The sequence below is a fragment of the Hemicordylus capensis genome, chromosome 2 (genome assembly GCF_027244095.1).
Source record: "Hemicordylus capensis ecotype Gifberg chromosome 2, rHemCap1.1.pri, whole genome shotgun sequence".
Lineage (NCBI taxonomy): Eukaryota > Metazoa > Chordata > Lepidosauria > Squamata > Cordylidae > Hemicordylus > Hemicordylus capensis.
Genome location: NC_069658.1, coordinates 99,338,001 through 99,358,004, shown reverse-complemented (window position 1 = coordinate 99,358,004; position 20,004 = coordinate 99,338,001). Strand labels below are relative to the sequence as shown.

At 41.1% G+C, this 20,004-nt stretch overlaps 1 protein-coding gene across 2 annotated transcripts in view; it reads right to left on the bottom strand.

Annotated features, from left to right (window-relative positions):
• Positions 1-19,801, bottom strand: part of LOC128346268 (transducin-like enhancer protein 1) — a 98,050-nt gene extending 78,249 nt beyond the window's left edge. For both annotated transcript variants that reach the window (XM_053299390.1, XM_053299391.1), the window contains exons 1-4: positions 18,565-19,801; positions 17,661-17,761; positions 15,315-15,378; positions 15,181-15,225 (exon numbers count right to left, since the gene is read on the bottom strand). In XM_053299390.1, the coding sequence (XP_053155365.1) occupies positions 15,181-15,225; positions 15,315-15,378; positions 17,661-17,761; positions 18,565-18,588 (234 nt within the window). In that variant the 5' untranslated portion in view covers positions 18,589-19,801. The remainder of the gene's footprint in view (positions 1-15,180; positions 15,226-15,314; positions 15,379-17,660; positions 17,762-18,564) is intronic.
• Positions 19,802-20,004: the final 203 nt, after the last annotated feature.

Below are 20,004 nucleotides of genomic sequence, written 5' to 3'. Positions count from 1 at the left end.
AGCAACCACTGTCATGGCACTATCATTTATATTCACACAGTACTCTCTCATAACATCAGAAGTTACAGTACCACAGTCCCATACAAATGTTATCAGAGTGAAGAGTGCTCACACTTACAATTGCAAAAGCAGGGGGCAAGTCCTGCCCTGTCATTGTTACTCACCTCTTCCCACTGGGCGCACACGCGTATGGCACCTCTCCCTTTAGACAAATGGCTCTGTAAGCATGTGCACCTGGTGGGAAGAGATGAGTGACAGGGATGGGACAAATTTTTAACCTCTCCCAAAACCCTCCATAGGATCCTAGGGGGGTTTGCGGGCAAGATTAAAATTTTGTTTAAGATCACCTGCTTGCCCATTTCTTTTTGTCAGCTGGGTGATAGATAGCACTCATCACGCGCTACCAAACAACCCACTTTGGTATCCCTAGGAACTACCCATGGGGAACAATGGGATGTTTCAAGATTCCCCTTTGTTCCCTATAGCTGGAACAAGCTGCACTCACAGAGTGCACACAAGATTTGCATTGCGATTTGCAATGCATTTTGCAACTCTGCCTTGAAAAACATTGTAGAAGCATACAGTAAAAGGGAATCTGTCCCTCCCAACACAGAACACACTTTTCAATTACAATCCAGAAATGGCCACATAAAAAAGGGGCTCCCACCTCCCCACTCCCCCCCCCCCCGCCAATGAGAGCACAGTTGCCCATGTCATCACTTCATTTGTATGATAACAAACCAATCAAGAAGCAAGGTGATTGCAAGCCAATCAGAAACCAGTGTCAGAAAACCAATCAGCAAGAGAAAAACAAAAATGGCACTCAAAACATTGAAACATTTTGACTTAAAATGGGGTTGTTTTATTCCAAGCTCTAAACAGGCCCTTTATTTAAACGGCATTTTGTTTCAAGACACTCGAAATGGCCAGTTTCGAGTCAAAATGTTGTGTTTTGCGGATCCCTAGTTGTGATGCCAAATTGGTTGTAATGCACTCCATCTGAAAGCTACTCGAGAGATCCCAAACTTTAGCCAAACACATGAATTATAATTTTTAATGCACCTGAGCTGTTGGATATTCTGAGGTTTTCTGCAATTTGAATGAAAACTTAGTTTTCGTTCAGAAGTGATTCAGGCTTACAACAAGGATGTCCCAGAAATATCTGTCACATCTTTTTTGTCTAAAAATACTCAAAGGTCAGAATTCAATAACCTTTATTTTTTTAAAATAAAAAAAAAAGTACTGACTCAAGCATGATTATTCAGTCAGCCAATCAAAATTTAAGGCATACTTTACAGATGTGCTATACAATATATATGGCATCACATCTTTGAAATGCCTGTCAGCCTCTAAAGTTCATGTAGTATTCATGACTTCTGAGCTGTCACCAGTTTGACACAGCTTATCCTTAGATTTCTGATCTGCAAATATAGAGGACAGTTAAAACAATGAGGGATAAAAGAAGGGAGTCCTTGCAGATAGCAGACACATCAACACTAATTGCCCATGTTCTGTTTGGCTCACTAGCAAAGCAGATTGCCGAGGTCGGTGCCTCACGTGAAAGCCCTTGTGTTTGGATGGCGGCTCTTTGCGGAGCAGCTCAAGTGCCCTTAATTGTTTATGTTCTTAATGCAGGGCCTCTTGAATGCATTCATTTTTAATAGCAGGCTTGAGTGCTGGGCCTATCAAAGAGTACACAGCAACTCCAGTCATTAGTCCTTGCTATCGCAATGATGGTCTTTTAATTTATTTGCAAATGACAACTTTGCCCGGCCCCCAGACTCAAGTGCTGCCCTCCTTTTTGAAGCATCATTAAAATTAACATGAAGGAATTCAGCTGCATTTTGCAAGATGCTGCTAAAACTGTAATTTTTTTGTCATTTGCGGGGGTTCTTTTTGTGCGGCTTCTTATTGACTTAAATATTTCAGCCCAAAATACAGCCAAGTACAAGTGCTGTTACTTGTCATTTTGTCAGAGCTCATTCCTGGAAATGAGTGGCAAAATTGGCTCAGAACAGCTTTGAACAAAAATCCTAACATTATTTAATGACTTTGATTAGCTTTACCTATGCATTCTGCAAGAGGTGTTATCAGAATATCTGTTAATTTCTGCCTCTCTCTCAATATAAAAAAGAAAAGTTATTAATACACCCTTTCCTAAATTCATACATTTATTCATTTATTCATCCTGCTAACTTGGCAAAGAGGCACCTTTTAACATGGTGATTCTCTTTATTAAACAGGGGGAGAGTAACTGGCCCTTTCCATCCCCAGCACTCCAGTGACTTATGCCTTATTTTTTATTTTTACATTGTGAGCCCTTTGGGGACAGGGGTCCATCTTATTTATTTATTTATCTGTATGAACTGCCCTGAGCAGTTGAAAGGGCGATATAGAAATTGAATAAATAAATAATAATAAATAATAATAAATATTAATCAACACTGTTCATTAGGAAAGATTTAAAGGAACATGGAAAAGGCATTCCCATGTTCAAACTGGTAACCTCAGTTCATATTCTATATTGAACAATATATAATCCAATTATGACCCCTTCACTTGTGTATTGTGTCCTCAGGGGCATTTTAATTATGCATGGCTGCAGTCTAGTTCACCTTCACCTAGAGATTTTTGCATGTTGCCCTGCCAATGTGACACTACTGTGACACACTGTGAGAAAAGACTTGCTTAGCAGTGGCAGGAAATTTCTGGATCAGGAAGTCCTTGGTTAGTCCTTCATCTAACCATGAACTTCTAAGAAGTCCTTCATCTCTGCCATGAACTACTTAGGCAAGCCACTCCCTATCTGTCTTAGCCCCACCCCCTGCACCTGCAATATGGAAATAATACTCCTCTTACAGAAGATTTTTTGAATGTAAGGGTTACACATGAAGTGCTTTCATAATACACATGGATTTAAAGTAGCATGTAGCAACATAGGAAGCTGCCTTATACCAGGTCAGACCATTGGTCCATCTATCTCGGTATTGTCTACATTGATTGGCAGTGGAGTCTTTCCCAGCCCTACCTGGAAATGCCAAGGATATTTTCTGCATACAAGCATAAAGATGCTCTTCCACTGAGCTACACCCTATCCCCCAATGGAATATTTTATAGTGCTCACATGTAGTTTCCCATCCAAATGCAAACCAAGGCAGATTCTGCTTAGCAAAATGGACAATTCATTATTGCTACCACAAGACCAACTCTCCTCCCAGAACTGGTTCAATGAACCAATTCCTTTAGGAAGTTTTTTCCTCTCATGTGTTTAAAAGAGAGTATTGATGCAAGTCAGAGAGATGGGGGAGAGATAGCAACATTTTTCATACCATTTTCAACTCTCATTAAATGAGTCATCCTTTTCTCGGGGGGGGGGGCAGTTTTTCACAACCATTGGTTAAAGCATGCAAAATCATGTATAAGGGTGTGGGTATTAAGAATAAGGGAACATACTTCCATTGCTGAGAGAACAAGGCAGACGTTTCTTTTCAGTGAAAGAAACATTCACTGATATTGAACACTTCCCTGATATTCCCTGAAAGTGATGCATTAGAGAGAAACAACATTTGAATTATCCTAACTGCAGATTTCATTCACTGCATCCCTTTTTAAAAAAAAAAAAAGGGACAAACATTTGAATGCACCTCTGATGAGGCAACTGTACAAGTGCCTCCTTTCCCTGTCTCTAAACAGCAGTAAATCAGGAGAACAACAGCTTGAAGGAAGGTCCTTTTTCACACACCCAAATATGGCTTCTTTCATAGCAAATAATAATAATCAAGCCTCATGAGAACTCAGTGCAGATCTAATATAGACACTATGTATGAGTCATATTTTGGTTAAAAATGTGACAAAATGCATTATAGTTAATGTCACCCTATGACCCTCTTGAGTTAATGAAAGTGTAGAAGTGGCCCTTGAAGCTGTTTGCATTATATACCCCATTAAACTTTCATTTATACTATCAATTATTAAACAGTTTCCCCAGAGGTCAAACTAAGTGTGGGATTCATTGGGCTCCATGTCTAGGTAATAAAATACAGACATCCAAATGGTGAACTGGAATCTGCATAGGATTAAAAGTAGTGTTAGCACTGGGTCATTCTACATCAAAGTGTTCCTTTAATTCTGGTTTAGATATTATAAAAAAAATTGTGAAGAAAAAACTGAACTAGGCAGCATGAAAGGTGGGGTATTCAATCTGCTGCAAACACATGGACAGAGCTTTACATATTATCAGAGCAGCATGAGAGCAGCCACAGATGTAACATGGAAATCAGACCTAAAGTTACTTGTGTTTCCTCTTCCTCCTACAACTTCTAAGTTCAAACTTGGCCCAGAACATTACAGTTCTCCTCCCAGTTCCTAGCAGATCAGCGAAGTAGAGGCATCAGATGCAGATATGACTTGAACTACCATCCTAGTAGTAGTAGTTTGTTGTTTTTTTACATACACTGGGCAATTATAAGGTCTTATTAGACCATCTGTTATATTAATTCTTGGGGCTGATTTCCATGAATAAGATCTTTCTACTCGCCATCTGAATCCAAATGAAAATGTTATCTGATTGATCATTACCTGTGAGGGACCTCTGGCCATCTCATTTTTAATGTCTTCCTCACGGTGAAATCTAGGCTGCTTATATAAGAAGTGCAGTCTTCTTGTATAGAAGGAGACTCAAATTGTTATCATCAACAGCTATATAGCTCAAACATAAATTAGGGGTTCTCAAACTTGGATCCTCAGATGGTGTTCTCCCACCTTCCCCAGCCACAATGGCCTTCAGCTTCCATCATCCCCAGCGGCCTTCAGGCCATTCAACTAATCCAACAGCTTCCAAGGACCCAAGTTCGAAAAAGCCTGCTTCAAAATTAAATGCTAAAACAATGCATTTGACCTATTAATGGGAAAAGCTATTACTGGGAAAAGGGAATAAAGGGGGCATAGAAATGTTTTAGCAGTATCCAATACTGACAATTAGGATCCTATTGCCAAGATGACAGTCAAGAGTTCACTTACTACTAGAAATATATTTAAGACACACAGCACTTTAAAAATACATGACTCCCCAGGTAACTGTAAAAAAGAAATCAGCTTTAAAAAAGACACTATGATCACCTAATTGAAACTGAAGTGATACATTCAGGTTTGCCACAGAATCAGTAACCAACTGGGTTTAATGCTTTGCACTTGTGCTAAAGAAGGCCCAGCAAAATAGAGTTGAAAACTCCATCTGAATGAACAAAATGTTCTTCTTGCCATTTATACTGTGTAACAGTAATCCACCAGGGAATAAAGGTCAAGGCTGCACTTTTGGTCATTACTGAATCATTTGAGATGATCTGTGGTGAGGAAAATCGAAGGCTGCGAGAATGCAGCAAATGGCTTGACCTCAGACCAATTTTTGTCTCCATCTGTCTAACAGACATGAGGATAAAAGCTCTTTATAGGGTGTTTTTCAGATTTTATTTTTTTTAACTCATGTTGCAAGCCAGGAATCAGTTTGATGTAACATTAATGAGGAAAAGTAGCCTTTTGTGCCACAGAAACACACTTTAGATTATTATTTTTAAATCACCTGAAATATTCCTTTCTCTGGAAAGTCTACTATGTGTAACTTTTAAATCTTGTTGAGAAAGTGACTTAGATGCAAGGATCCTGTAGGCAAGTACAGGAGAACCCCATTATCCGTGCCCTACCGTGCTCTACTGGCACTCAGGAGTCAAAGGATGCCCCCTGCAAGTTGAAAAGCCACCAAAATCCAGCAGAAGTGTGTGTGGGGGGGGGGTGTTGCCTGGGTTTGTGTGTGTGTTTTAAAGGGAGCCATAAAGTGGCTCCCACACTCAAAATGGCGGTCAGAAATTACCTCTGAGATATTTCCGGCCACCCCTGACCCATAGGTTTAACCCTCTTTTGCTGTCCCCCCCCCCTCGTGCATACCAAGATTGGGTGTCCATTACCCAACAACAGATACACAAAACCATGGATGGAGTCCGTGAACAACAAGGTTTCCTTTTATGTCCACTTACATCATCTGCAATCCTCATGTCGCAAAAACTGGCCCTGGAGGGTTGAGGAGTCCTCTAGAGGTTTTGGAGTACAGGAGGAATTGACCCCTCCCCATAAAATCAGAAGTACCATCCTCTTTCACAGTGGAATCTTTTCATATAAGAGTTGTGTTTTAAGGCTCTCTTATGCACAGCAGAAATATCCTAAAATCAGACTGGAGTCTACTACTCAAGGGATATATTTCACTAAAAATTTCCATCATGCTGGTTATATCTATAGCCTAAATACTTTTAAGGAGCTGCAAGCAAAGTTGGCTAACAATTAAAATTGAGAAATTAAATATTCCGACATTTGAAGTCACTGAATCTCCACCTATTCTGCTGTACACAACCATAATTGAATTCAGGTTTAATACCCATGATAAGCATGCATTATTAATAACCTTTTATTTAAAACTAAATATGCTAGTCCCTTATTTTGGCAGTGGCAGCAAAACATTAAGAGGCAATGTGCCACTTCAAAAAGTTTAAGCCCCCACAGTATATCAATGTCAAACAACAGCATGTCAAACTAAGATTCAATTCAGGTAAGTGCCACTGCCAAATGTTCTTGTTCCCAGACGTGCTTTAAGATTATTTTTATTGCTTAAAATTTAATTTGTTCCAACTCATGTCTCCATGACAACATTGGCTAGCCCTGCAAATCATTTGGGTAATTGGATATCTTATCTCTCTATTGCTCTCAAATCGAATGATTCTGCTAGAATTGTAACAGCCAATCAAGTTTACAGGCCTCCTGAGTAATAGACTTAGAAAAGTAGCCACATTCATCTCCTATTTACAGCCATATTAACCATTACACACACACACACACAAAAGCTGTAGAAGGTGGCCTTCACCTATATTTCAAGTTATCAGTGCTGTCACCATTAATATTGTCACCAACGCAAAGGGGTGGGAAAATTTACTCCGAACAGATTAAGCTCAAACTGATAAACAGGAATATATACCACTTTCAAATGAGCTTTGATCAGTTACTGTCTAAACATATTTGCAACAGCAGCACATCACTTGAAGCCTCCCCATCCTCCCGGCATCTGATTTAGTCACTGTGTAGTCATATTATAGGAGTGCTAAATTGCATATCATTGCCTCCGCCCCTTAAGAATTGAAATGTGCATATGTTGATGCACTTTGACTAATAAATGTCCCCATGCTGTCTGGATGGCATTCATGTGTGTGGATGCTAAGCTCAAGGAAGGATACCAACTGCATTATGCACTCCTTGTCCTTTTCAATAGGTCATTCACAGTCTGATTCACAAGTTAGCTAAAATCCAAAGTAATTTGATTTAAGCAGATTTAATTCCCTTACACTGCCCAGTGAATCAGACTGTTAATTGTTTAGTTTCTTTTCAAGCTATGTGCTCTGTGCTTTCTGCTCTGTATGTCAGGGCTGCTTCACATATGATCAATTTCCAACAACTGTACCATGTTCATGGAAGAAACTGTGGGTAAAGTCATGTGCCATGAATGTAGCCATACCTCTTTCCTCATGTATACAGGTCAACTGGGATTCCCACAACAAGTAGATACAGCAAAAGACAAAGAATAAGTCCACCACATGTTTGCACATCTCATTGTGATTGTGTATATGAGATTCCAAGCTATATCAAAGCATATATGAGATTCCCTGCCCTAAAGTATCTGTGCAGATAACTAACTGCATATTAAGTAAGCCCAAGGTCCCTGCACTTAGTGCAGGATAAGCAGCAAGGATACTACAAATCCTGCACTAAGTGCAGGGAACTTGGCCTTGACTCTTACACAGAAATTGGATCCTTACCGGTCTTTTTCTAAATGTGCTGCTGTGTGCTTTACTAAGCATTCAGTATTGACACCCAATAACCCATTTGTTACAAAGGTACTGAGTACCCAATCCCACCACTCCATTCACTATACTACAAAGGGGCAATATTTATATGATAATTATCCTTTAAAAAGAAATATTACAAGTGATTTTTCAGCATATTTTCTGAAATATGACCATCCATTGGTAGATTATACACTTGAAATGTTAAAGTAAGTGCTGATACACACAATTATATACACTGATTTATCACTGGTTCTTTGTTGAGCATGCAAACTGATTCCATTGAAGTACTTTCTGATGAAAGTTCTGCCCCATTTGATGAAAGTTCTGCCCAGCCATCCATGATGGCTGTTTCACACATGCAGGTCCTCCCTTTATGTTGCAGTTAATGGACAAGATGGATCTATAAAATGACCCCAAGTGATAGTGGTGAATGAATGAATGAGAAGTACAATGTCAAGGAGCAATGGACAATTCTGGGAGAGTATTCACACAACCACTTTGGATCTCTCAGTTTGCATAGTTGTTGCAAATGTGAATATGAATTCACCACCACAATCACTAGCATAACTGCCCTGAATTTTTCACATACACACACTGTTGGCATGCTCATGGTTGCATGTTCACACAAATGGTTTATTTCTGGCAACTTCAATCCAAGCAGGATAAAACTAAGAAGTCCTTATAATAGCTTGGTGGGGGCGGAGGTAGTCTCACCCCACATCTTTTAGGCTTGGCTGCATGCCATCTTGACCAGGCAGAAAACAAAGCCTCCTTCTGCTTTGCTCTCTTTCTACTAAACTGAAAGCTACCTTTGTGTTTTCACTCACTAATCCATAGAAGCCTTTCATACGGCACAAAACAGAGGTTGCAGCATTTTGTTCCCTAAATCAATTCTCTTCTTAGCCATCCACTAGATGTTCCAGCACAGAGAAAGAACAGTCCTTCCCTTCTAATTCAAAAATCCATACTGCCATTGCCCTTGCAAACTGCTAAACAAGCAGTATTGGCAATTCACTTGTGTTCAGTAATATATTTACTGCAAATCCCAATGGCTTGCCTCCTAATGCAGTTTTCTATTGTGTCTGTTCTTGTCAATACACTGACTGGTCACCTTACGCCATAAGCTGCTTTGACCGACTGTTTACCCAAGATATCAAAAGGACAAAAAAAACAAAAAAAACCCACCACAGAACAAAAAAACATGGCTTCATTTTCTGCCCAATAATTTTTGAAAGCTTTACCACACAGAGCTGCCATTTAGCCAAAGGTTTTTGTCACCAATCCAGATGAAGCATAGCACATGGCAAATTAGCTTTGCCCTAACTTAAATCATTTCTATCACTTTAATTGCTTAAGAGTACCTTGATTAACTGAGGTAAAATTGCAGATAAGCACTCCTAACACCACTTCCATCAGGGCTACTGAAGCACTCAACCGGAGGCTACAAAAGACATGTGCAACTTTGGCCAGGTTCTGATTTCCCATATGAAGTGGTCACTTCCATCCTAGAGCCAACTCAAATATCTGAGAAGTTACAGTCATCTCATAGGACTGTACCAGCTCAGAATGCATGTGTGGGTGTTCTCATTAGAAAGCACTCTGTTTTCAACAGCAAAAGCTTCACAAGTTTCTTTCCTTATGTCTCAAATTGTTGCCTTTTTAAGGGCCAGACAGCTGAAAAGGAGGAGGAAAGAAACTGTGTGGAGTAGGTTTATAACTCTTCCCCTACCTCCTGCTTCTCCCCTTCACCCCCACCCCCACCATTGTACTTTCAGACACGTGCTTTTCCAAGGTCAGGCTCTGTTGCCAAGTGTCTAGTTTGGCCCCCCAAAAAACCTGAATGAATTTTTGTGTTAAAAATGGTTCAGCTAATGCTTGGATTACAAAGAATTAAGCTGTTCAAGTGAAACTGGCAAAGCAACGTATTCCAATATTTTAAAATACCAGCAATCAAAATGAGGAAAAGTTATCTTCCCATTTGTTTTGTGCTAGGGCCCATTTTCCTCTGAAGTGGTAAACCTGGACTTCTCAGGGCAGTGGGCGGGGTCCAAGATTATTTTGTACAGATGATCATCAATGTAGAGAAGTAGATGGCATGGAGAAGTCTGGAACCCCCTCCTCCCTACCATCTAGTTTTCGATGAGTCCCACCTGCATTCCGAAGTGGTGCGGCCCAGACCCAACAGAACTAGGCCAATACAACTAGCCATTGTAGAGAATCAGCTCAATCTCTTCATCTCCACTATTCATAAAGAAATAAAAAATGCCACTCTTTAACTGGCATTTTAATGAGCAAAGGGGGGAGAAATGGATACTGAATAGGGAAGCAGTTTAAAAGTGGATCCTCCCAAAAACTAAAAGAAAAGATTAGTACTGCTAACAGTATGCACAGTTTTTGATGTTGTAATTATTTGGAAGCGAGAAGGCAGCAAGCCAAATAGAAAAACATAAAGGGCAGAGCGACAAAGCTTGCCTGAAGGCAGGTCAGGAAGATCATAGCAATCCACCCAAAGAAGACAAAGGCCCACCTGTCAGTTTTAAGATGGCAGGAACTCAAACACTGTAGTAGTTTATATAGTCTGTCAGTGGGTTCAGCAGTGATCAATCTTTCTTTGGCTGACTGCCACTGAACAAAGGCTAATCTTGCACCTAAACAATTTGAGTTTTAACACAGGAAAAGATTTACCTCCTGGTTTATTCTGATGTTCAGATGCAATTGGTGAAAATGACACAAACAGAGTTCCATGTACTACTCAAAAAATTCTTTCTTGGCCCCAGATCTATTACCATAACCACTACTAACCTTACCTGCCATAATGAGCCAGCCTTTTAAAAGCAAAATTTTGGCATAAAGTACATAAGCTTTACTTTTTATTCTCCTGGAAGAATCTAGATCGAGTTCAAACTGAATACCAGTTTATCTTTCCCAAAGGCTAGCCAGAGAAGAACCTATCTGAAAAAGGGGCGGAAACGGAAAAAACCACATCCCAGTTCAGACATCACATTCCTGGTCCAAAGTATCATGGTTCACTGTTCAGGAATAAGTGGTGATTTTAAGTGATCTCACCGCACCCCCTTTCCTCACACTCCTGGCTTCATAGAAGACTTCCTGCCCTGTTAAATCACAGTTTGCCATGATATCTGAACCAGGAAAATGTGGTTTGAATGCTCCCTAAACATAAGATTACAAACTATGGTTTGCAATAGTGGTATTAAGGGGATGCAGTTTTCTTGTTCAAATGTCACAGCAAACTATGGTTTAACAAACCAGGGAGTCTTCCATGAAGCCAGACATACAAGGTTCTTTCCGGGTCCATAAATCAGGACAAGGAGGCTAAACTAATGTCTCACTTGCACACATAGTTGTAAGGGGAAAGCACTATTGCAATACTTGTGTCAAATGAAAGAGTAAGAACTCTATTAGTGAGTGAAAAACTCCTCCTCCTGCTTTCCTCTGGAAATAATGCATATTGTTACTGGCAGGAATCTGTTTATATGATACAATTCCTTCACCACTGATAATATCCAAGCATTTTGGTCTTGGAAATCCTCTCTGCACCACAGGAGCTATAACTACTGCAGTGCTTGGTAAACAATAATGCAAATCAATATAATTGGTGGTATGCCACCACTTGCAACTCCTGGGGGACACAATCACCCAGTTCTACAAAAGTTAATCTAAAAATCCAAACAGAAAATAATATATTGCATCACACACATGAAGAAAGTTACCATTTACTGGTTGTTGCCCATTTTGTCATAAGGCAAGAGACATGCAAAGTGGGAGTGGATGGAAGGTGCTTCATTGTCTCATGAACTAATCTACATGCCAGTTAATTAGAGTTAAGTACACACTGCCAGATTTATATGCCCAAATATAGTAAGTTGTCAGGCTTTTGAAGGTATATTTTAGGACATCGTTACTACCTTAAATCAACTCATCTGAAGCAGTTTACTGTAGGCTTGTAATTATCCACTCAGGAGCTAACAACTACATGCTATGTGCAAATGTACATATTAGAAGCCCAGCACTTTGTCCATGCAAATTCAGGAGAGGGGTGGCAGGAATTTATCGTAGAGAAGTAGTGTGGGAGCCAGAAGCTTAGAAAAACACAGAAGGGACCACAACTTATTTACTCCAAATTATGCCCCACCCCCCATCTTATGCCTTCACCTAATGTTCAGAATGGTGACAAACATGCTCTTTGAAGCTCAATGAGGAAAGCTGCTTGTGGGGACAGATTATGTAGGGGAAGGTTAAAGCACACAGCTTCTCTGCTCCAATTCACACACACACACACACACACACACACACACACACACAGAGCTACTTGTCCTTAAAATACAAGTTTTTAACAATGACAGGTATCCAATATGTGTCTTGCACCAAACATGTCTTTGCACCAAACCTAGCCCCTTACCTGGCTCTTTGTGGCAAGTAAGAAAGCAAATAACCAAGGCAATCTCATCTTAATCTTAATTCGGGAAAGAGTGGCAAGATACTGCTGACTAACGAAGTACACACGGTTCAAGCAGCTGTAGAGACACAGTGAAGGCCCTCACACTGCACTGTTGCATTCTGAATCCCGATCACAGGTGCTCAAGAGAGCAAATATTTTAGAGGACTCCCCTGCACTCCAGAAACGCTCTATAATAGCAAAAACACAACCCCTAAGGCAGGGACATGTTTCTGCTCTTATACATCCTAGAATTAGGATGGATTCAGCGCAGAAGAGCTGCAGGGGAGAGTCCTTACTCAATTGTACCACTCCAACTGAAAATACACTAATTTGTGTATTTGAAGGCTTCCCCACGCAGAAAGCTAGCACACCAGGGAGAGGTGAGGAGCCTAGCATCTTTTGTAGTATTATATACAAAGCTGAGTTTATGAACCAATAACAAACATTAAAAAAAATAAAGACAAACACTGAACAGATGTACGTAAAAGTGATTTCCTCCTTGAATTTCCCCTCTGTATTCCTTCCTCTATTCTTTTTCAGCAGAATTACTGTTATGTTTACTAAATTTAAAAAGTTCAAAAAAGGGACATTCTGAAGGACTTCATACAAAAGCCAAGTAAAGTAGCAATAGTGGATATAGGCCTCACTAACATTAGAGCTTTGTGAAAAGTTTCCCCATCACTGCATTTTTCAGTAAAAAAAGATGTTGTCAGAAGTGACAACTTTTTGTGTCCCCTGATGATGCCTTGCTAAGCATTTGGTTATAAGCCATAAAGCAGGAATAATTTCAGCCTGTCAGGAGTCTAGCTAATGCCCAGTTTTCCCCTAGAGAGAATTCCTGTCAAACGTAATGAGAGCTCTGAAGGCCCTCTCTACAACATAATGAGCACTTAGGCCATGCTGGTGATCAGCCAGCAAAAAGCATCAATTTGAGCCTGGCTACACCCTAGGGGCTACACATCACCAGTTTTAATAAGAATTATGATTACTCTCTACCAAATGTCTAAGAACATACTGTCCGTGTTTAAAATCTGGAAGAACCTTCTCACACACACACAGCCCTTTTTATTATTATTCTTTTTAAAGATTAAGATGACCTGGACAGGCTTGAGCAGTACAGCTTTTCATTTTTGAAAGCATATGCCTTGGGTATAGAAGGAATGTATTTAACTCTGTGCAACTAATTCTACTACACTGGCTCATATGTTAAAGGTCAAGGTTTATCTACTGTTGTATGCAGTGAATATGTAAATTTCTGCTAAGAAAATATAATTTCCTTCCATGTTTCTTGTCTGCCTTGTACTTTCAAGAAGAAAGGAACTGAGCCTATGGTGTTTATGAAGATGTAGGCACTTCGTACAACTAGTTTAAAATACAGTCTCTGCCATAGGTATACCACACTGCTATAACCTTTGTAGTAAAACAGAAGCAAGAAAACTGTTCTAGTGAACACTCAGGTCTCAATTCAATTGTGTATGTTAAGTGAACTTAGTTTTTGATTCACTGTTCCAAATGACACATTTGCTGCAGCTGTGCCAGGATGTTATAACATCAGTCACAACATTAGAGAAAACTATGACAAATTACAAGTTTACAAAAAACATGATTTGTGACAAGCTGGCTTCATACAGACCTCAGTTTAATAAAATGTGACAGCAAATAAAAACTTACATATTTTGTTTTTCCAACAAAAACTACAGTACGTGTATTAGGACTAATTTTTTCAGAACTAGTATAGACAAACAATTACTGTAGGAAACAGGAGAACATTACCAACTTCTTTGGGCTATAGTTCAGTGATATCTCCAAACTCTTTGTTGCTATATTTATGTGAGTGAATACTTTGAATTTAAAACATGCATTTCCAAATGCACTTTCTACAGCAAAAACACATATGCCTTTGACATACAGTGATAACTTTGTATTACCAAATATGATGCTCTTAAAATCTGATGGATTTTACAGCAAAGAAAAAAAAAATCAAAGAGTTCAGAGTTACAAAAGCAGAATTCAGCACTGAAACATGCTTGCTTAATGGAAGTCTTTGAATATACTGAAGATGTGAAGCCTGAACTAATCAATTTCTTCGCTGTGCCCTAGCCGGTCAGCCATGCTCTTTAATTTAATGAAACAAGAGTTTTAGATGAAATAGCACATATACATCAAGGAAGAATTGTATTGTTGCACTTTGAAATGTGTCCAACTGTGCAACTTCATCTAATGATAATTTTTTTAAGAGGCCATCGATTTCTGAAAGACTTATTGTACCGGCATCTTGATGAAAAAGTGGATGTCAGCATATCTACAGAATACTTACACCCTGCCATTAATGCTCTCTTTGGCAGACAATAACTACTCAATTGAAGGTCCTTTGGGCTGAGCAATCATTTAGCTTTTCTTCTCTTATGAGGTCCTTAGTGCCTTGTTCCAGTTCAATACTCTTTTTATTCACCATTATAGTGGCCATAAGTGTGAATTTTATGGGAACTTGCAAACTCAGTCATAACCGGAGCTTTCCAAGTCACTAATCTTTTCATGCTTTTAAATTGCTAGGATCTGAGCAACCATCAACATATGCTGCACAGATACAAAAGGCTGGTTAGGCCGATCCGATTGACAAACATGGAATTCTTCCTAGAATTCATTCCTGGAAAACATATATCTTAATGTGAACCTCTGAAACAATTTTAAAGACTAGGACAGTACCACATAAGGATAGTTGTTTCATATTTATTCCAATGCTTACATAGCCAACTGATAGTTTATTTCAACATAAACGGCCTCTTATATCAACACACACTGGAAATTGTTATGTTATGGCTTTTGTAGTAATCTTACCTGTTTGTGCATTTCAATATTTAATCCATATGACATTTCATAATACTGCAATTGAAGGAAAAAAAATCTGTTAGAAACAAACGTAAGATAGCAATGCTTTATCAAAACAAATAAGCACCAAAGGTTGTATTTACCATCACGTAGTGCCTCTGCATTTCTGTCTTTTCACTTGCCAGCTTCTCACATTCCAATTTAAGGCTAGGAAGATAAAAACAAGTATTCTTAAGTATGTCACTCACTTCAAGCATTTGCTTCTATTTGCACACTGAAGAGAAACCAGTTTGGGAAACTGTCATAAGATATCACAGTGTAAATACTGAGAAGCTTTTGCATACTGTTTTAATATAGGAAACCAAGCTGGAATATGCAGAGTACATAATAGCTACTTGGATCAAATTAAACACACATTTATTCAGACAGTATATCAAAACCATGCCTATAATGGCAAACAATGGATTGTTACATACTTCAGTAATGTACAATTCTAGAAACCTTGCCAGTGTGTGATTTAGAAAAGTAACCTCCCTCACAAGATCAAATACTAAAGTTTAGAAGAGTAATTGCAGCTATGCTCTTTAGAACTTCTAAGCAATTACTTTAAAATAGCTATAAAGGCCTAACATTATATACAAAAGGACTAGAAGCATATGTTTAACATAGTATTGGATTACAGAGGGTTGTTGTTGTTTTTTTTTAAGTGAACAAGTCTATATCACCTAGAACTACTACAACTGCTATTTGTATACCACTTTTCAACCAAAGTTTTCAAAGCAGTTTACATAGAAAAATAATTAATAAATCAATCAGATGGTGCCCCATCCCCAAAGGGTCCACTATCTAAAAGAAACATAAGATAGACACCAGCAACAGCCACTGGAGAGATGCTGTGCTGGGACTGGATGCTAAATATAAGGAACTCATCACTTAGAAAGGTACCTTTTTGCTCAGTTTGCAGGGTTAGACAATACATAAGTATTCTTTGAGGCAAACTCAGTTAGGTTAAGGCTTCCCCCCAAATAAAAATAAAATAAATAAATATACAGATGCCATTCTACAACAATTTCCACAGTACAATTTCATTAAGAGATTACAGTGCACATTTGACATCACTTAAATGCTTAACAAGCTTATACTTACATGCTTATACCCCTTTCAACTGAAAGTAAACAAAGATTATAATGCAATCCTATGCATGTTTACTCAAAAAGAAGTTTCAAGGCTTACTTCCAGGTACATGTGCATTGGATTGAAGCCTGGGGCTATAATCCCTTGCACATTTACTTAAAAGCAAATACCACTGAACACAGAGGGGTTTACTTCCAAGTAAATATGCACACATACTTGTGAGTAAGCTTCATTAAACACATTGGGATTTATCTTGAAGTACGCAGGCCCAGGATCAAGCAGTTATGCCTGAAATGCATTTACATGGAATTAGCTCCAGTGGAAACTTATAAAACTGCCACAGTTGGGATTACAGCTAAAGTAAATTATCTCAAAACAAAGGCCTGCTAAAATCTTTTAGAAAATTCAAGCAACTGAGTTTTGCTGCTTTGATTATTTGCAGCGGTATGCTAAAAATACCTGAACAGCTCCTATAATTTTACAACATTGCTATTTGCATGTAGTTTGATCTTTTGAGTTAAGACAGTGTACAAAGTGCTGAAGCTTTATAGGACTTGATCTCATTTTGTGTGTGTGGTTACAAATGAAGATGATACATTAACAGTATGTTTGCTTGCAAGTATTGCATTAATAGCAATCGGAGTGATTTCCAAATATACTTAAGAACAACCTAAATTCCTCTTCATAAGCATGCAGATAACTCACCTGCCCCCTTGGCTACAATCCCATGCAAATTTAGTTGGGAGTGTCACTCAATGTAGTGAGACTTACATCCGAGTGAACATGCACAGGATCAAGCTAAAATGTTCAAGCAGTATTTTGTGAAGAGGTGGAAAAATAAAGCACAAAGGCATGACTTGCAGTGATGACAAATTCCTGTAACCCAACACCTATGTTTTCAGAGCAATAAAGTTCTAACCAATTTTTCAGTCATTTAGAAGTGGAATGCAGGGATATGAGGACAGGAACACCGGCTGACCAAATGTCAACTCTGACTCTTTTATAAAGTTCCAGAACAAATATTGACAGTTCCTGTGAAGCTCTGAAAGCACATTCTGGGGAGAGAGACATTCACCTGAACAGCAGCAAAATATACAAATAAAGACAATGGTCTCCACCCCCCCCCCCCCACACACACACACTTTTCTTTTTAAATAAAGTGAGTGACAGGCCTTAAACTGACTCCACACGCCACCACCTGGGCACAGAGACAAAGTACATTTTGAGGAAGCAAAACACACCCCACTGAACCAGCATGCTCTGGAGCTCCCTGAAACCCCCAACACAGAAGACTGACAGAGCTTTAAAAGAGCACAGGAAAGCAGTGGTCACTGAAGTGTACTGGCTGCACTCACCTGTGATACTGAGCTTGGAGGAACTGGAACTCCTCTTTGATTCGGTCCAGAGACTCTGGGATGGTGAACTTAAAGGGCTGCCCTGCAGCCTGGTGTGGCGTCTGGAGATGGGGGAGGAAGTGAAGTTATCAAGAAACTGCTTTAGACAAGGAATGAAGTCAAGCTATTCGGCCAACAAGCCTACTTTGAACCTGGCAACTTTTGCCAACCCTCTAGCACCACCTCACATACACCCCCACCCCTGCAAGTACTATGGACAGAGGACTGCCACATGGTATGACTGAGGGCACGCTGCACCTAGGAAGCAGAGCAGGCATTAAACATCCCCGGAGGGTTCCTCGGGAGACCCCCTGGGCCTGATGCTTTGACCTCCCCTTCTCCTTTTTAAAAAAGCTCCTTGAAAATAACCCACTTGGCACATTCTCAGGGGCAAGATACTGCCACACACCAAGGCCGCTTCAAGAAACTTCAGCAGCGCTTTCATTTCAAGACGTAAGGGGAGTGTGGTCAGCTCACGACTAGCTGCCTTTCGAGCTGGAAAGCCGAGAGGAACAGAGGCAGACAACCCCTCCCCGCCATTGTAGGTTGGTAGACAAACAAGTCCAAGAGTAAACAAAGGAGTAGACTCCCTACGACGGGAGGTGGGCCAAGCGAAGGGCATGGAGACTTTACAACAGCCCCTGCTAGGGGAACAGAAATACTCGGCGTTTCCCGGGCCTTTCCTGTGTGGCGGGGATGCCTCCTCCTCCTCCTCCTCCCTATTTCAAGTGTTCACTCAGCGCAACGAGAAGGGGTGTGCAGCAGACTGCAAAAAGCAAGCAGGACAGGCCCTCCTCGCACAGGGAAAGTCGGAGCCGAGGGCTTCCCATCCCGCAGGGGCACAAGGAAGGAGAGGTTCACTTACGGGATGCCGGCTCTGAGGGAACATGGCTCTGGCTGCCGCCGCCGCTATTTTGCTCCTTTGCAGCTCAATTCTCGACTGATCCCCAAACTTTAGATCCCGAGAAAACAAAACAGACGAGGGGCAACCCGGGGGCTGGGAATGCGCTACTCCGTCTCTCGGCTGAGCTGCAGGATCATCCTCCCACCGTCGCCTCCTTCCAGCCCGTGGCAGTCGCTTCCTTTGTTGTCGGCTTTGGGGGAGAGGAAAGGAAAAGTCACCGGCGGGATCTGGATGAGCAGAGGGGCCTCAGGCGAGGTCTGGGCTGGGACGGATCCTTCCTTGTTGCTGGCGGTGCCCGCCTCTCTCTCAGTAAATAATCCCTTCTGACTTGGCCAGCTTAGAACTTGCACGACGCACTTGTAAGACCAGAAAGCGGCGGTGACGACTCTTTCCCCCCGCTTTGCCTCCTCGATCCAAGAGGGAAATCCAACTAAGTCAAGTGCCCAGTCCGGCGGAGGGGCTCGATCTCAAAGCGAGGGGGTCCCACTACAAAGGGCCGCGTTGCTCCCAGCGCCTGGCGTAAGACCACAGGTCACACTCGGGACACGGGGAAGGAAATCGAGGGGGTGGGGAAGAGTTAAATCGCTGTGCAAAAAGCAACCTGACTCAGGAAAGAAAACGAGAGGCAAATCCCCACCGCTTCTTCTCATCCAGAGAGTTGCATAGGAAGAAAAGAAAAAAAGATAACCCCTTCGGTCTCTCTTCCCCCTCCCGTACGTTACCCACCCCCTGCAGACGGGGCAAAACTCAAGGGACGGCTCCCCCTTGCAGTAACCCCAGCGTTGCCTCTCTAGGCCCGCAGCGCATCGGACAGCGCGAGGCGATCTCCACACTAGAGCCCAGTAAGAAAAACACGCAGTAGGAAAAGCAGCATCCTAGGCAGTCTGCTCGAGGCCTCTTCTTTCCCCTCCACCTTTTCTTTCTTTCTCTCTTTCCGGCTCGCTCAATCCCGGGCCAAAGTTCTTTCCAGGATCCCTCGAGGAAACATCCAGGCGGGGGTGGGGAGAAGGCGATCTCCCCCCGCCCCCCAAATAATCACAAGGATTTTTCTTCCATGGAAACAAAAGCAACGCGTAATAAGAAAACTCCACGGGACACACAACCCAGATCGGCGGCGGCGGCGGGATCTCAATAAACGGGACACAATGTATCCGCCCGCGCTGGTTACATTAACACGCGGTTTCACACTCCTCGAGCTAACCAGCCTCTTGGCCCCACCCCTAGAGATGAAAAGGAGGGGCTAGCAGCCAATTGCCTGCTTAGGAACCAACGTGGGGCCATGACGTCAAGCCAATGGAAGACGAATATGCTAGACATCGCCACCCCTTTTCCTCCTCCCCCTGCTTGTCTTTGCTAGGAAGCCTTCCTCGCTGAGCTACAGGACCCCTCTGAGCGAGCCAA